The 20,325-nt window shown below is 32.6% G+C and overlaps 1 protein-coding gene across 3 annotated transcripts in view; it reads left to right on the top strand.

The window, feature by feature from the left end:
- LOC118198766 (neogenin-like) overlaps positions 1-20,325 on the top strand; it is a 284,128-nt gene that overhangs the window by 101,169 nt on the left and 162,634 nt on the right. For all 3 annotated transcript variants that reach the window (XM_085815315.1, XM_085815317.1, XM_085815314.1), the window contains exons 4-7: positions 2,533-2,817; positions 2,930-3,083; positions 7,319-7,461; positions 18,958-19,233. In XM_085815315.1, the coding sequence (XP_085671441.1) occupies positions 2,533-2,817; positions 2,930-3,083; positions 7,319-7,461; positions 18,958-19,233 (858 nt within the window). The remainder of the gene's footprint in view (positions 1-2,532; positions 2,818-2,929; positions 3,084-7,318; positions 7,462-18,957; positions 19,234-20,325) is intronic.

Genomic DNA, 20,325 nt, shown 5'->3' with positions numbered 1-20,325 from the left:
TATCAAAATTTACAAAAAAAAAAAAAAACTTAATATTTATTTGTTTACTTTATTAAACATTTCTTTAAATGTAAGTTGCTTCGTTTTATGTGATAATACTTTATCTTTAATTCTATAAACAGACATAATTTCTTGTTCAGTTACAAAGTTCCGCTGTTCAAGTCCCGTTAATTGCTGTGTCGAGAATACCGACTAACTTGTCAATCGAAATTTTTTCGTTTTCACTAACGTCTCTGTCACATTCTTCATGTCTTTATCCATTTTTTGCAGCAATTCCACTTTTTGTTTGATGGACATCGAAACATACTTTCGTTTTGTACGATCCTTTGGGAGCTCCAGAATCGGAAATTCTTTTTGACATAATCGAAAGTTCAAGTTTACTTTTATAGTATTGCTCTTACAGTCTGCAAAAAATAATAAGCCGGATTCAATTTGAAAATTAAGGAACAACGCAATCATCAACACTAACTGAAATAGATAATTAGATAATTTTAGCTTATACCGTCCGTTATACATAAAACGCGCATGCGAAAACGTATTCTGCACTTGTGCACACGCATATGCGCAGACGTAAAAGGTCTTACGCGTACGCGTGAACGCCTATGCGCATTTGTCAACGCGGCGCATGCGCAGAAAGTTTTTAGCTTTGAAGTCCGGATTATAGATCATTCCGGATTATGGGTGTCCGAATTAACGACTTTTGACTGTATTATCACTGTACCTTGTTTCGTTCATTTGCACTTTGGCAGCTGAGGTGATGGTTCGGTAAAGCCATTGAAACTAGTCCTGTGAAAATTTGCAAATATAATGCTGATTTTTGTTATTTGACTTCTAAATTAATATTTGCTTGGTGTGTTATTTTATCTTAATTCTCTGATGAATGCATTAAAGGAAATTGGCTCTTTTTTATTTATTTATTTTTATTTATTTATTTATTTATTTTTTGGCCCAAACCCACTAAAGTACAGTATTTAAAATTTAAATAAATAATTCTTATTAAAACCATCTCATTTTTAAGAAATATATAAAAAAAATTAATATTAGGGATGTTTTGAAAGTAAGTTTTGTCATTGAAAGAAAAGATGGTACACTAGGTGAAGCAAACAATTGCCTTAAGAAACCACACCCGTTGCTGGTTGAATGATGGAGGGAGTGTCAGTGGAGGGGAATGATGCATGCGCAGAGTGCTGAGGAAGACCAGCATGCCCAAAGTTATTCAAGTACAAATCATGATGGGAGACAGATGTGTTCTTACAATGTAATCATCAATGGAAATGCATGCTGTTATCCAGTATGAATAGATACATGGGACTACTAAGTCCATTATCCGTGAAGGCCTGCACATCATACATGTGAAGAATTCATGTCTCATCAAATGGTTGGTTGCCGGTGTTGCATGTTCAGTGAAGGAAGGCAGAGTGGGGAGGATAAAGGTTGAAGTGGGCATATCTCCACATCTACAAAATAATATTGTTAGATTACAGAGCATGCTGTTAGTGGACTGGCATATAACAGTGTCAGATGTAGTGTCCACACTGGGTATTGGTTGTGCTGAGGCCCATCACATGCTCCATGATGTGTTGGGTTACCGAACGCTGTCTCCAAGATGGGTGCAGAGAATCTTGACTCCAGATTACAAGAGTGAAAGAATAGGAATTGCCCTCAATCACTTGATGCAATACGCATGAGAACGAAATGAGTTCCCATTCAGGATCATCACAGGCAATGAGACATGGGTGCACCACTTTATCCTAGAAACCAAGGTCGCTTCAATGAGGTGGAAGCACCCCAATCTACCAGCGAGGAAAAAATTCAAAGTGTGACTCACCGCAGAAAAAGTTATGGCCACGCTGCTCTGGCATGTGAAAGGTATGATTCTGCTTGATTTCCTCCAAGAAGGGACAATCAGTGTGGTATGCTGCCATGACACCCTCATCAAACTCAGGTCCGCGATTCATCGCAAAAGACCAGTGCTCTTGAGTGAAGGTGTTGTGCTTTTGGGCAGCAACACAAAACTTCACACAGTAAGCCTCACACAGTATTAGATTCATCATTTCAGATAGGAGAGATTGTATCACTCAGACAACAGCCGTACCCCCATCGGATTTTTACCTGTCCCCTGCATTGAAAGCCACACTCTCAGGATATAACTTCCAAAACAATGCTGAGGTGGAGCAGGTTGTGTGACTATTCCTTGCAACACAGAGTACTGAGTTTTACCTGAGTGGTTTCTTCAAACGTTTGCACCCTGTGACAAATGTGTCAGTGTTGGCAACTATGTCAAAAAATAGTGCAAGGTATCATGATGTATTTTTTTTTTTTTTGGTGCAATAAAATTTCCATATGAAAAAATAATGACAAATCTTACTTTTGAAGTGTGCTACTTAGTATTCTTCTTAAAAAGCAGTTGAATAGTGTACAGAACGGTATTGCTAAAAATATAAATCATTACACAGATAAAAATTTTAAGTGCTATGTATATGAATATTTTGCTGTACATTCTTATGCAGGTATGCATTTTCCCCCTCCCAGCTTTACCACCATTTGATAAAAATCCTCATAATAACAGTATACTAGAAGGCCAGACTGCATATTTTCCATGCTCAATTCAAGGTATACCTCCTGCTACCATATCATGGTTACGGAATGAACAAATTCTGCGCTTAGATCAAACCCGAATGACAGTTTTTCCAAGTGGTGCTTTAGAAATTGTTTCAGTTAGTCATTCAGATGAAGGCATGTATCGCTGTGTTGCAGTCAATGCAGATAAATCTCGTGAAAGTGGAGCAGGAGCATTGATTGTGAATACTGATTACAGTAAGTTTCATTTTAACTTTCTACTTTTTTCGTGTGAGCAACAGCAAGATTTATTGCAAATATTATTCGTTTGATTATAATATTATGCCTATTAAGTTTTTATGTCTTCCAGATGAATTAAATAGGCTTTCTCCACATTTCATTGCCAAACCTCCTAATACAACTGTCGTAACAAGAGGATCACACTTAACCTTAGACTGCGCAGCTAATGGAATTCCACAACCAAGAATTACATGGTTAAAGGATGGAACCACAGTTGATTTAGCGTAATGAAATTTATTTTTAAATGAAAACTATAGTTATAATTAAGTCATCTTCATTTAATATTGAAGTGGAAGATAATTTATCAGTATCTATAAATTTCAAAAGCAGAACACTGATAGGTGTAATATTCGCTTCAATCTAATTACTAGTTTCTTTTAATTTTAATTAAAAATTTATTCTATGTACATGCTTTGTTAATAAAGGCTGAGAGTGCATACACTGCTTAAAACATTGCATACTTTTTTAAAATTTTCATATTTTGCAGTTTTGTGTCCCTGAAAAGGTATGTGTAACTTTGTATTTAATGAAACCACAGTTAAATATAATTTAAATCTAAGACATTTTGTTGAAATTCTTTTCTCCTTTAAATATAATTTGTTCTGTAATTAAGACACTTTTGTGCCTTTTGCTTACTGTATTTTCTATCAATTTTATTTTCCTATGATATAATCAGCACGTAATACTAACTGCCATATTTTTATGTAACAAACAGCAAAATTACTTTTGTGCAATTGAAACATCATATATCTGTGTCGACTAATGCATGAGTCTTGAACAGTGGTGGCTCGTAATAAGCACTGTGGAACTGCAGCACCCCCTATTTCCACTTATTATTATTTTAATATTTAATATAGTGTGCCCTTTAGTCTTTAATTCTTTTTTTAAACTTTTATAATACATAATCCTTAAGCTTAATGTCAGTTGCCATCCCCTACTTTGTGGAAAAAGTACGAAATTCTTTCTTTGGAACTGCGTGCTTCACAGTTCCAACGACGTGTTGTTTGGCTGTTCTGCACATGCGCGCACAGAAAACAGCATGCTAGCTGGGTAGCGAGAAGAGCACTGTCGCTCTTGCAGTGCCGGAATTCTGGCATGTTGTTGGAAACGTGATTTCTTTTTACTCCGCGCATGTGGTATTCCTCCACAAGGTGGAACTTCATCATACGGACCATTAACAGAGTTCATGAAAATTTGCAACCTTTAAAAAATTGCCTTACTGAAATTCAATCAACATCAAATGCAGATTAAACTATTGCAAAAGCAACAGGAATTTTAAAAAAACCTATATGATGATCATTTAAGTTTTGGTTAGAGCTTTTTTATCAGATGCCTCATGTTGAAATAATATACAACTAAATGCAATCCAGAGAAATTAGCGTGTTTAAAGTTAACGAATATATAACAAATTTCAAATCTGCTCTTTTAGAATTAAGAAACTCAAAGTACTGTAAGAATTTTTCAAAGACACTGATGGCAGAAGCTAAGGAAATATGTGATTTTATACTATGTATTGATATAATGCACAAATATTCTTCCACTAAACACTTAGCAGCTGCTAAATTGTTAAACAAGAAATGCTTCGCTAGTTTTAGGAATGAACATTCTACAGAAGATATAGTACTGACCACTGAAGCATATTTAATTATTGACAAAGAAAAGCTTGAAACTGAACTAAAAGTATTCTATTGTAGGTCTGATATCCATGAATACTGCAAATTAATTGAGCTACTGAAATTTATCTTCGAAAATAATCTAGATGATGTTCTTAGTGAAATTACGAAACAGATAAAAATTCTCTTGCGAGTTCCCATGACTACATCAGAGGCAGGACCATGCTTTTCAACATTTTAAAGAATGAAAACTTTTCTAAGAAGCACTAGGAATTCGGAAAGACTAAATGCGCTTGCATTGATTTCAACAAAGAAAAATCTCCTCAGTTGTCATCCAGAGATCAAGGAGAAAATTATTGATCTTTTCGTGCAAATTAAAACAAGAAGAATGGATTTCATTTTTAAATGAATAGACAAAGATTGAACTGTAACAATTTAGGTTAAAGTAATTAAGAAATGTTTAATTTTGTTCTTGTAAGATTTCATGAAGTTTCAAAATAAATTTTCTTTTTATACATGTTTATTTCCTTTTAGACAATTTTAAAACAAAGGTTAATTTTTTTTGGAACAGCACCCCCACTAATTTTAGCTACGAGCCACCACTGGTCTTGAGCTACTAGTAATTGTAGCATATGTTTTAGTTAATTATTGACATATTATAGGATATGTTCTCTGCCTGTTATCATAGCAAAAAACAAACAAAAAAAAAAAAAAAAAAAAAAAAAACATGAAAAGTTCAGACAGCCCTGATGTTATGTGATGCATGTGTTACTATTTTATTGGTTCACAGAACAAAAGATTTTGATACGTAGGGTTTGCTGCTTTAACTAACTTCATAATTTAGTAAGAGTTGTGTCAGATTAAGCAAGCATAATCTTTTGTTTACTGCAGACATTAAATACTTTTTTTTAATTGGAAGAGGTGGCTTTGAATTCTGTTGTAATTTATAAACACTACTGTGAAAAATTAAAGAAATTACTATAAAAATTCAGCTAACTTAAACGATTTTATAGTTAAAAACTCAGAACTTGCACAAAAGTTTTCTTTTTATCGTGCCTGACATACCTTCAAAATCAGAATTGCCTTTTTCTGCAAAAAAGGGAATTAAAATAAGAATGCAGGAAATGTGACTCAAAATGGAATAGGAAAAAGCTGGTGTTATAACCTTTTAAAGACACAGAAATAATTAATAAGGTGTGTGGCCTGTTCTGACTGAAATACAAGCTTTACAGTGATTTTTCAGGCATTATATTGCCCAGGAGCTCCTGCAGTAACAGAGTGGGCTTACAATAAATATTGCATTGAAGCTTTTGGAAAGTACTAAAAGAGGCTTGCACTAATGCAAATCCCATTATAGTGTGACTTGCACAATTTTGTCAAATTTCAATTCAGAGAATATTGGGACCACTCTGTCCACTGACTTCCTTAACCCTCAAGATAATTAATCCCTTGTACATAAGATAGGGAGGAGCATTGTCATCCATTATGAGGAAATTGGTAATGATTGCATCCCTAAAAAACTTCAGAACCTAATTTCTGTGTATTTATGCACTCGAAGTTTTACCAGTAAAAGTATGAAGGTCACTGCAGCCATTAAAAATTATGCCCATCCAGACAATGATTTCATCTTTGTACTAGTGTATTATTGTACTTTTGTACTACTGTATTATTGTACATCTTTGTACTACAGATATATTTTACTTTTTTAACCTTGTCAGATGTTTTCAAGCTTATTATGTATGTTAGGCTCTCTCCAGATTGTAAGACATCTGGAATCACCCTCCAAATAAAAATGAAATTCATCAGTAAAGAAAACTTGGCTCCATTTGGTGATACTCCATTCAGAATGATCTCTGCCCCCCTCCCCAAAACAGGCACATTTCGCAATCTAAGTTAGTGAAACTCAGATCATGGGTTTTCTTGCATACAAGTGTCTTTTATGCAGCATTTTGCTTTACTAGGTTTGGATAGTCGAGTTCCTGAAGATGCAGTGAACTTCCTTGCCGTCTGGGCTGGGTTCAGTTGTCTATTTCTGTTAGCAATCATTGCTAAACAACGGTCCTGATAGGTCATATTTTTGATTGTCTACATGTATCACCAATGCCTTTAATTCACATTCTTGATTTGACACTTTTGGCTACTCTTAGGTCTTTCTACATCCATTTTCCCTGTCACATGCCATTTCTCACAGTCTGTCAGATGCTTTTTCAATGACATGTTCTACACACCATACATAAAAATTTTATTCATCAACTCATACAGTCCTTGAACTTCTTTCTACTCTGGTTGAATGAACAAGTGCAAAAATTTCTGCAAAGTGAAGACAGCCCAGTGGATTATGTGATTATCTTATCTTTAACTACTAACCAACTGCCTTTCGTTGGCCTTCACTTAATTAACATAAAGTGAATTTTTAATAGTTGTTTCTTTAACTCTGCTTTCCAGTATATAAACATTTAACTTTAGTGAAATGTAATATTTTTTATAAATTTGAAAACCAGAAAATTTCAAGAAGTTTCACAGCTTTGTCCATCATTACATTTGATTTTCAGACCCTATTTTTGTTTTGTTTGCTTGTTTTTGTGTGTGTGTTTGTGTCTTGTTATTAAATGTAAATTCTGAAGTTTATTTAATTAGATGAATGAAGAACAATTTATCAAAATTTAATGGAAGCATAAATAAAATAAATTGCAGATTTTTTTATATGCTGGATAAGTGATTTTTAATTATTCTGTATTTCAAGTACCTTGGATTGATTTCAAATTATCAGTTGAAGTTTATATTTATATTTGTACTTTTTTAATCTTTAGAAATGTTGAAAGGTTATTGTAAACTTCAATTTCTAGAGACTTAGACAGTAGGTATAGAATTGTGGGCTCTGGCAGTTTGTACATAGAAAATGTAGTTGAAGAGGATACTGGAATTTACATGTGTCGTGCAGAAAATGCTGAAGATTCAGTTGATACAAGTGCAATAGTTGATATCTTAGGTGAGTTTTCATGCTTTATATCTAAAGCATTTATTATGCTGAGAACTTCAAAATCTGATTAGTCTCAAGTATTATTTAAAGTTATTTGGAATGGCTCTTTATAATTGCATAAATTTCTAAAAGAAATATGAAATTAATTATGTTATTATTCTAAAAAATACGTCTAGCCTTTTTGTAGAAAAGGGCTTGATATGACATTTATAACATTCGATTTTTAACGACTTGTGAAATTATTTGTATTAAAAATACTCATTTTCTCTTTTTTTTTTTTCTCAAGAATACTTGAATAATTATTTTAGCATTTTGCAAATGAATGCATGTAGAAAGGAATATTTCAGTTGTTTCATCCATCTATCTGTCTGTATATATAAATATACACACACATAAGGTAAGAAAATGAAAATATTTCCTGCAGATGAGCTGTAGCGAATTGAATGTCTTAATTTTCTGGAGCTTTATTTATTTTATATAACGGTGTTTATAAGACTCATTCGTGCATTTTAATAATTTATTAAAAAGAATAAAGTTTTTGAATATTTTGTGGACGGTTTTTCTAGGTTTTTATCTTTGTGTAAATTTTTTTCGCTGTGAAGGGGTCGTTTTAGATAGGGTCATAAAAGAGTCCTGTATAGTGTAACAAGTATTTATTAACAGGTTTAAGTTACACACGGACATTACATTTAACTTTAAGGTTATTACAGAGCAAGGGTCTGATACAACCTATCAGATGGGCAGGGTTGCCACGCTACCTGGAAAACCGGGAGATCCGGGAAAAGTCAGGGAATTCGAAAATTGACCAAAATATTCAGGGAATGTCAGGGAATTTAAGTATTTTTGTCAAAATCTGGAAAAGTCAGGGAAGTTCATACAACGATCCCGCAAAAAAAAAAAAGAGATTTTTGCGCCGACGTCGGAAGAGGTAACTTTTTTGGCGAATTATGTATCACGTGAGTGTCATTCGGGTAGCTGGCATAGAGCCAATTTTCGCAGCTCCAATTTGATTGTCTTTTAGAAAGGCAAAGCAACTTTCCCGCAACTTTTGGTTTCCAGTATTCTCGAGAATCGCATGTGCAGTGCATGAACTAAAGAAAGTACCTGTTCTCGTATAAAACAAAATGGGTTTAATCCTAGTATACGGTACTATGGAGGTTAGAATCAAAGAATATGTATTGTAAAGAAGGAAAACCTCTCTGCAACAGACGTGGCTGTGGCTCCGTTCCATCATAGAGGGAAACAGCTGTGCATGTCTGATATATCTGTCACCAAAGCTCGAAACCGGTGTCGAAGTTCGAAGGTCACGTTATCAAGAGTTCATAAAATGAATATCGTTTAAAATTTCTTTAACCACTTGCGCTAAAAAGACGTGCCACGCACGTCAAGATGCTTTTGTCTCAAACCGCGAGCGACGTGAACACCACGTCGATAAGCATTTATCGCATAAATGAAAATAACGTGGTGCACACTGTTTATTTCTCGAGTTACAGCTCTGGATTGCACTCGCAGATGCGGAGCGGCGTAAATGAGACACTTTACCACTTGTTATATTGTAGCGCACGGCACCGTAACCGTGAAGTTTAGTCTTAGCGCAAGTGGTTAAACTCTAAAGGAAAAGAAAATATTTTTTGGCGCAAGTAAATTAATTCATGGATTAGTTATTTTCAGAGGAAAGAAAAAAAAAAAAAAAAAAAAAACTACGAAAATCCGTTTTTAAAATTATTGCGAAAAATCCAAGAAGAAACGTCCTTTGATAAAACGTTTCTTCTTGGATTTTTCGGAATAATTTAAAAACGGATTTTCGTAGTTTTCTTTTTGTCAAAGAGCGTTTCTTCTTAACACGCGTTTCTCAATTTCCTGTACACATCGCGGAGAGGGAAATTCTGACCGCCAGGTTCCGTCGCCAAATCCCTTGGAAAATTTTCCCTTCGCATTCTAGCGGCGTAATAGCATTTTACTTGTATGGAACCTTTTCTTCTTTACATAGACGTTCTTTGGTTAGAATAATAATGGGATTTGGCGACATCTTGATGCGCAGTAAACAGGTCATTTTGGTCTTGGCGTCAATTTTCAAAATCGTGCCAAAGCCTTACCGTATACTAGAATTTTACCGCAAAATCTTTTTAAACCATTTTTTTTTCTTAATAAATACCTTGCCATTTTGCAGTAAAATAAAAAAATAGTAATCAGTCATCTAGGCTAGACATGTAATATAACTATATTCGCTAAAATATAGATGATTATTCTAATTCAATTTTTAAGTAATTATTTTTGTTATTCATATAAGTTAATGTTGCTTCTTCCCTCTAAATTTATTTATTATTAGTAAATAATATTTCCAAATTTCAGGAAATTTTCTCTGGCATAATCCTGAAATTAATTATAGCAGTATGATGACATACCATCACGAAATTTAATGCACATATTTTTTCCTTATGTATGCTGCAAAATAAATATAAAATATCTCAATTTATTAAAATAGATTTCTTTCTCTCGTTTAGCTGCAGAATGTCTGCAAAAAAAGCCTTATTTTATTCCAGATTGGGAAGATTCTAATCTCAATCTTCAGTGTAGAAAACAACAACTATTATAATTATATTTGTGTTTTCAAGTGTTAAGGTCTTAAGAACATACCTCACGCAAATTAAATTTACCTAAAATCTAACCTAACTATTTAGCGTTGCGTTGTGATTTATAAGGACCGGATTAGCCTCGTGTTGAACTGGTGATGATCATGAGTAATAATTAAATAAAACATACATTTGTTATCCAATATATATATCTTAAATTTTATTAAGTTTCTTAAGTGGAAAACTAAACAAAATTATCAAACAAAGTATACCAAGAATAATTAAGAATAAATGTTCTCTGGGATTTATTGAATAATTAAGTGAATTTGCTACACAATACAAGTAATACCATAATTAATTTACCTCTTAGCACAGCCAACGTACATTACGCGGATAGACTGGAATTTTCTTGAAACACACCTGGAAAACCTGGAGAAGTCAGGGAATTTCATTCTCCTGTTTGAGTGGCAACCCTGGATGGGACACTTGGCTTTTACTGAAGTACTTCTCTGGCTACTCACCAGAGGGCAACCGTGTTGTTACAGTTAGTCCAACAGTTTATGTTAAAGGACTGGTTACATAGCTTTGTTTTTGTGTGTATCATTATGCATTTTATTTCAGTTTGATTATAAATTTACTTTTATTATTTCTTTTTAACTAGCAAGGTATTGAATGCACATTGGGATGTTTCTTGCCATTATGAGATTTTTAGAAACATTAATTTGCATTTTGGATACTTAATTAGCAGCGATTTGAATCACATAGTGGTAGGAAGAACAAAATGTGTGTTCACTATGCATTAATCATCCAGGTTTAGTGTTTTGAATACTAACCTTTTGAAAAGCTCTATTTAAAACATTAAACAGAAAGTGATTAATAGTTTTTGTTTGCCTCATTAATATATTTTTTCAAACCTTAATCCCCCTTTTATAAAAAACATTTTCTCTAGCTTTTACATTTAATTACCAATTAACATGTGATGATGCTAATACCCTATCATTTTTTCCTAGGATAAGATCATCTTTTTAATAAAAATTTCTTTAAAAATTTCTGAATGTATTATATATTTAATTAGCTACAATACAATGCAATAATTAATATTTTAGCTATTAATTTCAATTTGCAGTAGTTATATATATCGCATAGTCCAGTGTATAACGCACACTTTTAATGCAAAAAATAAAATCGAAATGTACAGGTGCGCATTATACATCAGATATAAAAATGATAGATTTAGGAAAAAAGGAGGAAAAGATGAGCATACAAAAATTATATTTTTACTTATATCTAAATGCTGTCTGTTTGAAATGAATGCCATTCCTAATGAACATAAAAAATTTCCTTTTTTAATAACGTGATAAGTTCATCATGTTTGTTTTCCATTATATCTTCAGGCACATTATCAAATTCTGTTTCATCTTCACTATCACTGTTATTCTGATCCATGAATAAGTAAAAGTCTTCCATTCGAACTAGATTGTTAGATATTCTACATTTTTTTAATGACTTTTGAATTAAATCGGGTTTAATTTCATTCCGTGCTTTTATTACCTGCTCGCATAATATTCATAGAGTGGCATGACTCATTTGGTTTCTTTTTTCTTTCTTGCCTTCAATGTTCACTTCAAAACCATGGCTTCAAGTGGCTACAGAAAGAGAAAATATCTAAGTGCTAATTACGTGAATTCATTCAGGTTGGAATGCATTATTACCTCAAATAATAACTCAAAACACTAGAGTAACATTCTTTTGCACATCTGCATTGAATACAATGCATCCTCTTTGCAGAATTAATTATCCTTCAAGTATTTCCCTCGTATTTTGTTCCCCTTAGCACTTCATCAATTTAGTATCCCATTGTTCAAAAGCCTGGGGAAAATCTTCGAATGAATAACTTCAAAAGATTAGAACATCGCACGTGTATCTTTCAGGTTTCTTTATAAAGGAGAGTGTGCATGTTATATCGCAAATATACCTAAAAACTAAAAATGTAGCTTGAAATTATAGGTGCACATTACACATTGGAATATATGGTATATGTTTTATAACTATTTGAAATTGAATTTAGGAAATGTTAATACTTAAGAGAAGTATGTTAAAATTACTTGTAATAAACTTGAGAGGTTTTTAAAATTTGTAATGATATGTAGAAAAATCATACATTTTTAAAAAGGAAAAGACTAATACATACATAAAAATCAGGTAAAATAGTGCATACATAAGAAAGTAAGTAAATTATTATGGATATCCTGGAAGAGGGTTGACTTATCTAACCATTCCCTAAAAAGTCTGCAATAATTTGGGCTTGATCACATTTATATGTATGTATATACGATCAAGCATCGTCATGTATTTTTTCACATTTTTTCATGGGGATCCATGTGAATGGTTTTAAAGAGTTTACAAAAAGAAGGATTTCATTTCAGTTATTTCTTGTGTTAAATAATTTTTACAAATTCATTTGACCTTCAAGTTTAAATTTTCGTTTTGAAGAAGGTTTATAGTTCAGCTTTAATATGTGTTCTTCATTTGTTACACAACAGTTCATATTCTAAGTTTCTTACAGCAAATTAAACTATTGCTTAAGAATAGTTTATGCTACTAGTGCATTAAGTAGTTCTGTGCACTGTAATTTTAATATTTGATTAGAAAAGAAATTTTATACTTATAAATATTCTGCATTCCATAAGAATATTTGAATTGAAATGAAAAAGTAGCACATTTCAGAGAATATTTTCTGTTTGTATCATATTTCATGTATGATTTTAGTAATTGCCAAAAGTGATCAAATTGTTGCATTCTAGTGGTTCTTGCATCCTGAATAAACAAACTATACATACATCCACACAGTTGTGTTCTGAATAAGTTTAATTTTCAGCTAAATGTAGTTTCAGATCCTGGGCCGCTTGATTTCTGGTGATAGTGATAAGGAGCGTGCCTTGCACTCGCGTTGCTACCGATAAATGTGGCAGCCCTGTGGAGAAATTTCTGTAAAAGCCCAGTTAACAGACTGACTGTCGAGGAGTAGTATGCATCTTTGAAGTCTTTTAATAAAGAACAGTTTCTAATGTGCAACGTGTGACTGAAATTTTTGATGAATGCAGGGAGAACATTTAACGTAATATGAAAATGAAGATCGCCACCATAGCACAGTGGTTCCCATAGATTTCAACAAGCTATCATGTAGGGTAGTTATGTAAGCAATTCTGCTTTCAAGTGTGAACCAAATGCCTAATAGGATCATACCAGAGCAAAATGTTTGGGAATCTGTGAGGATAAAACTTAGGCTGAGTTTCCTGTATACCATAGATTGACATCAATTGAGGAAGTTTTTGATGAAAAACTCGAATCAGATGGTTGAAGAGGTGATTATACAACTTGTAAAAGAAAGCCAAAAGTTTTGAAAAACCTCTCCATTCAAAGCAGAAAAACTGCTTCTCCCACTCCTCAAATTAATAATGCAGCTTCTTCCACACTTGAAATAGAGCCATTGAAACAATTCTTCCCTCCAACGAAACTGCTGAAGCTATTGAGAATCCCAGTCCTAATACAGATAACCAGTCTTGACGTAAACTCAGCTGATGATACAGTCGGTTTCTTATATTGCAAATGTAATGTTAAAATTCTTCTCATTATAATAGAGGATTCTGGCTGCAGCTGGAGAATCTCATAGAAATATTGGAGGGCACCAAATTGAAAGTTTTGGGGTTAAAATAAACCACAGTGAGTCTTTCTCCATAAAATTGAAGACACTATTATTGCTCTACTAGACAGTCATAATATCAACTAGTACTCCTTTTTTTTTTTTAACCGGATCATAAGCTCAAAATTAAGCCTGTCAGCTATCATTGAAATTGCACATATCCTTTAAGAACTGTTTTTGACTTCAGTGTTATTAATGTATTCTAGACTTTTTTTTAAAAAAATAAAAGAATGCGAAAACTTTCTTTTTTTCTTTGTTACACTTGTTAATTGTTCCATCATGCTTAGACAACATTACAAGCACAATTTGTGTTACATCAAAGGTGCTGATCTACACTTTTCTTAAATAATGCCCTGATGGTAAATCCAAGTGTAATAGCTATTCACAAGAACATACAACCAACTTCAGAGGCCGTATTAAATTTACCAAGTAGTAAAACATGGGCAATCTAGCTCCTAAAACATGTTCTAAGAGAATCCTCTCAAATAAACCTAATTGGGTGCAGTAGTTGCTTCTGCTAACAGCTTTGGTAATGATGCTAACAGTTCCGAGCAGCCTAAAAATTCATTAAAATTTGTACATTAAATGGCATTTTAGTGCTTACTGGTATTAGAAGGTAGACTACTTGAAAGAAATGATGGATCTGTATAAAGTTTTATAAAGCAGCTTAAAAGGAAAGATGTTTCCAATAACTCTCTCTTCAGAAAAAGTTGTCTATTCCAGTATGGATAAATTAGAAATTTTTGTAGAAAATAGAAAAGTAGTTTTCCATGCATGCCAATTCAGCAGATTCCAATTTCATTAGAAAAGTCGACGATAAAGATACTGATTGAGTGTCTGAATGCTCCAACAGCAAATCATATGACTAACCTTACTACTGTAACTGAAGTATTGATATCCTGAAAGCTGTGATCTTCACTTTATCAAGAAGTACAGTTTCAAAATTCATGGGCATTTTAAATGCATGTAAGCAGAAAATGCTTTTTTAATGTCACAGAAGTGTGCTGGGATTTTCTTGCTCCCTAAAAAAAAAAAAAAAAAAAAAAAAAAAATAAGAATTAATAAATCCACTATCATATTATTTAACTTGAGCAAAATTTCTGAAGGATACTGCTGCTGTGTATGAAGCTTAACATGGATTTATTATCCAATCAGCAGCTTGGATTTTTTCTTACAGCCATTTCAAAGATGAAGCAGTTTATCAGAATTGTTGAATTCATTACAGCTGCATTCCATCCCAGAAAGCATGCAGCATTCCTTATGCTGAACATGGCAAAAGCTTTCAACCATGTCTTACATAAAGAATTAATCTATAAACTCATCATTGCAACAGCGATTGCAACAGCTTCAGATGTTTGAAGAGGTGATTATATAACCTGGAAAAGAAAGCCAAAAGTTTTGAAAAGCCTCCCCATTCAAAGAAGAAAAGCTGCAAGTTAGTTTCTCCCACTCCTCAAATTAATAATGCAGTTTCTTCCACACTTGAAATAGAGCCACTGGAGCAGTTGTTCCCTCCAGTGAAACTGCTGGAGACATTGAGAAACCTAGTCCCAATCCAGGTAACTAGTCTTGATGTAAACTCAGCTGATGACACAGTAGGTTTCTTATATTGCAAATGAAATGCTAAAGTTCTTCCCATTGTCATAGAAAGTTCTGGCTATAGCTGGAGAAGTTGGAGGACACTGAATTGAAAGTTTAGAGGTTAACATAAACCACAGTGAGTCAGTTCCACACCACAGCGACCACAGTTCTTTCAGCTAATTTCTTACCAATGGGACTTTTAGTGTATGTCGAGGAGGAGTTTTCTCTTTTCTTCATAATATTATAGGGGAGTGCTACAGGGATTGTGCTTCTGGCCAATTCTTTTTTTTTTTTTTTTTTTTAAATTTTATATTGTGGACTTTTCAAAGCAAAAACTATATTGTAACTCGCTGTTAGCTTTCTATGCTGATCATATGGAAGTAGTAAAAAATACATTCCAGGTAATTTATGCTGTAGACAAGCTTCAGGACTATTTTTAACATCAAGGGTTAATAAAATTATCTAGATGTCATCATCAGTAATATACTGATGTGCTCAAACCACATCAAAAATTTTACTGGTAAAGCTAGTGGTTTTATCAAGCATCTAATGCAATTACTTGGTGCTTGCTGAGAATTCTGCCTAAATTTAAAGTGTAGGATTTATATTGTAATCATCAAACTCATGCTATCTCTGTGTAGTTTGGAGCTGTATATTTGAAACTTAATAAAAGCAAATAAAGCAAAACGGAGCCTTAAAAATGATCATTAATGCTTATTTCTTCATACAAAATAACCTTTGGCATAGGATGATAAGCTGAAATGACTTTGTATGAAACTAAATGTAGCCAAGAGTGTAATTGAAAAAAAAATTTCAACAAAGCTGTGGATTGCACTTATGGTAACATTTTAGTTGTCCTGACATATAAAATTCTTTCTGAGCATAATATTTCATGCCGTTTGATAGCGTGCAGTCTGTTCAAATTGTTGTATCATTGCTCATTTTATCCCTATTTTGTACATATTGGTTTCCTTGGAATTGCATACTGCTTTATTACTCTTTCTCGTTTAATATTTTTGCATGTAGATTGCACAGCATTGTTATCTGGATTGCATGTAGATTGCACTAGCATCTTATACTAGTTGTATGATCTTCACTTTGTGGCAGTTATAGTATTCTCTACTTTATAGTGTTCATATCTATCCAGTTATCTAACTTTCTTCTTGAAAATTTTCCCTAATTCTTTTTTTTATTTTATTTTTTATTTTTTTAAACTGATTTCAAATAGCCATGGCAACTTCTTTTTACTTTATCCTGTTCTTCCCTGTTGCAAATTACAGGCTATTGATTACTTTCAGAGTTACTGACCATCTTCAATGGCATTACTTTTTATAGCATAATAGCTTGAATATTGGACCAAATAGGCATTTGCATAAAATGTCAAGTATTCACACAATGGTTTAGCAATTTAGCCTTCATTAGAACTCTTAAATCTGTTACATTCAGTTTATTTAACACTGAAAGTAATTTAAAATCACTAAAATGCTACCAAGAAATCCTCTGTAAATACAGTCAAAGTCTTTAATCCGGGCTCGTCGGGACTTCGGCGATTCCGGATTATCGGTTTTTCCGGATTATAGATCATCAGTTTAAATCTGGTAAGATGGCATGCAGAAATTATAAAATTAAAAATATGAAACCGTAATTTATGAAATAAAGAGCAACTATGATCTAAAGGGTATCAAAATTTACAAAAAAAAAAAAAAAAAAAAAAAAAAAAAAAAGCTTAATATTTATCTGTTTACTTTATTAAACATTTCTTTCAACGTGCGCATGCATAAGGCATACGTTACGCATAGTCGAAATTAGAAACCAGAAAACTATTTGATGTGTATTCCTATAATGACAAGGAATTTGATTTAAATCATATCAAAGACGGAGTACATCGAGATGAAATACCACATTTAGTAAGGAATTATAAGCTGAATAAAATAAAAACATCTGCCCTGAAGATAAGAATAGTACTGACAGATCAACTTCAGTTCATTGCGCGGCGCGGCGCCCCCCCCCCCCCCGCAAAGCAGCGTGAAATTGATAAATAGATTTCAGAATGGTTAGAGAAACAAAGGATATGCCTTTATATATTTTTTGCAGCAATTCTACCTTTTATTTGATGGACATCGAAACATGCTTTCGCTTTGTAGACCCTTTGGCAGCTCCAGAATCAGAAATTCTTTTTGACATAATCGAAAGTTCAAGCTTACTTTTGTAAAATTGCTCTAACAGTCGGCAATAAATAATAAGCCTGATCTAATTAGAAGATTAAGGAACAACGCAATCTGAAACATTAACTGAAATAGATAATTAGATGATTTTAGCTTAGCTTATACCGTCCGTTATACATTAAACGCGCATGCATAAACTTATTATGCGCATGCGTCAACGCATTGTGCGTTCACACATGCGCAGAAAGTTTGTAGCTTTGATGTCCAGATTATAGATCATTCCAGATTATTAGATCAGTCCGGATTAAAGACTTTTGACTGTGTAATAAAATTCTGTAAATTGGAGTCTAAAGATTCCTTAATTATGAATTTTGAATATATCAATATCTAATATCTTTAGTTCTTTTTGAGCTGTTGACAAAGTGTAGATAGTTCTATAACAAAATATTTATATAAATTAAATTACGTATTGCATCTCCTTATATGTTTATAAGGTGCAAATTGAATTTTACTTTGATTCAAAGACTGTGCGAATATTTGTCAAGCCTTAAAAAAATAAAATTGTAGATTTTCTTGTCTATGCATTGATTTGCTTGTCGATGCATAATTCTAAAAATCACTGACTTAATTTAGGCATTAGCAAACTGATATAATTATTTATTTTAACCCCTTCAACATGGGTGTATCATATATGCTTCAGCAGCTAATCCTCTTACGAGACAGCATGCTGCTTAGCGCAACTCACCTTGGCGATGGTGTGTTGCACCAGTGCATCACCCCGGCTGCCAGTGACATTTGGGATTAATGCATATACGAAACCCATCTACAGAGAGTTTTTAGTTCAGCAACAAGCCGTCGGGAAGGGGTTAAAGCAAGCAATTTATTAAAAGTTATTTTAGGATATGTATATCATTTCAACAGTATTTTATTCGTAGTTTAAAAAATTAGAAATATGAATTATTCTGTTTAATGCTGAATAATTCGAGTGTTTTATGAATATTTTGAAGTATTGATATAATGCAATTTTTTGAATTTTTTTTGAGTTACTGGATGGGGAACATGAAAAATCACTTATGTCTTTGCTAGAAATTGAACCCAAGTTTTCCATTTGCTAGCTGGATGTGGTGATCACTATGCTTCATGTTCTCTTGAATGTATTTAATTTTTCTTGAGAAAATCAGCATTTACTATTTTTTAAACAATTTGTATCATTATTAGGTATTAGTTTTCTTTGTGGCTATTTGCTCTAATAATGCTAATACTTTTATAACCACTGCCTAGTAATAATTTTTTACAGCGAATGTGTATCATCATAAAATTTGTGTTGCATTTCTGTATTAATTTTTTGTAACATTAGTTTAGAACATTTTGTAACATGCTGTATAAACAAAACAATCCAGAAATATTAATATATATTTCAGTCAATTAATATGTGATTCTTAATATTAATTATTAATATTGATTTGTATTCTCTTTATCCCAGTGCCACCGTACTTTGTCAAGAGGCCAGAAAATCGAAATGCGTATGAGAAAGAAGATATAACTTTGGAATGTGAAGTATATGGGAAACCTGTACCTATCTTGCAGTGGTTTAAGAATGGAACTAGTATTATTCCCAGTGAATATTTTCAAATAACAAGTGGGAATAATTTGAAAATTTTTGGATTGGTTAAATCAGATTCTGGTATTTATCAATGTTTCGCTAAAAATTCTGCAGGAAGCATCCAGGCATCAGCGCAGCTTGTTGTATTCCCTTCTGGTAAGGATTACACATTGTATATTCTTCTGGTTAGGATTACACATTGTATATTTAAAAAAAATATTGAATATATAAAATTTGATATTTTATATATTCAATATTTTTTTTTTTTTTTTTTTTGTCATGAATGTTAGTGGATGTGAAAATGCTATGAATTTTCTCATTTCTGGGAGTTAAATTGTCTAATTATTTTATTATTTTTAATCTATTTGCAAATCATATGATAAGTAAAAAATGGGGATTTTTATAAATGGCTAGAAAGTAGAACTAATGTTTTTTGCAAACTTCTCATATTTTGTAAAATTGATGGCGGTAAAATCCTAGTATACGTTGCAGCCTTGGCGCGATTTTGAAAATTATCGCCAACACCAAAAATGATCCAAAGAACGTCTATATATATATATATATACTATACACTATATATATATTATATACTATGTATAACCATATATATTCTTTGAATGACCTGTTTACTACTCATCGTATATCTAGGCAGATAGCCCTCGTGTGCTTTGCCATAATTAAATAATCCAATCCATCGTATATGTCGCGTTTTTACTGCTCATCATAAAGTCGCCAAAAGTAGCCAAATCCCGTGTGCACCGAATACTAGGATTAAACCTTGATGGCTATATTACTTAAATCAAAATTGCCTTTAGAAGTATACATATAAATGTAGAATTTTATACCTTAAATTAAGGTCACTCTAACTAGTGATGGCTCTTATCCCCAGGAACATTATAGATTTGAATAATCTAAATTTTTAATATAAGTAATAAAAATTAACTCTGGTCATTGCAAAAATTTCAAACTTTTGAGACTGAAATTTTCATAGCCAATTAATGAAGAGTTGCCAAATAATAACTGACAACTATGATTACAGTCATATTTTGTCTTCTACAAAATACCATTTTCTTATCAGATGAGATTTAAAGAGGACGTGTTTTGTTTATTAAACATTTCAGAATGTAACAGAGACATTAAGAAGTTTTCTAATAATAATTGATTTTTACAAAAAGGCATTCTGAAATTCCTTGAATGTGGCTAGAGGTACATAACATTAGAAGTAATACATGCAGAAGTAATAGAACA

The sequence above is a fragment of the Stegodyphus dumicola genome, chromosome 4, assembly GCF_044657685.1.
Source record: "Stegodyphus dumicola isolate Sdum_Otavi_A_Nest chromosome 4, ASM4465768v1".
Classification (NCBI taxonomy): Eukaryota; Metazoa; Arthropoda; class Arachnida; order Araneae; family Eresidae; genus Stegodyphus; species Stegodyphus dumicola.
Note: the sequence above shows the minus strand (reverse complement) of the source record. Positions and strands in the feature narration are given on the sequence as shown.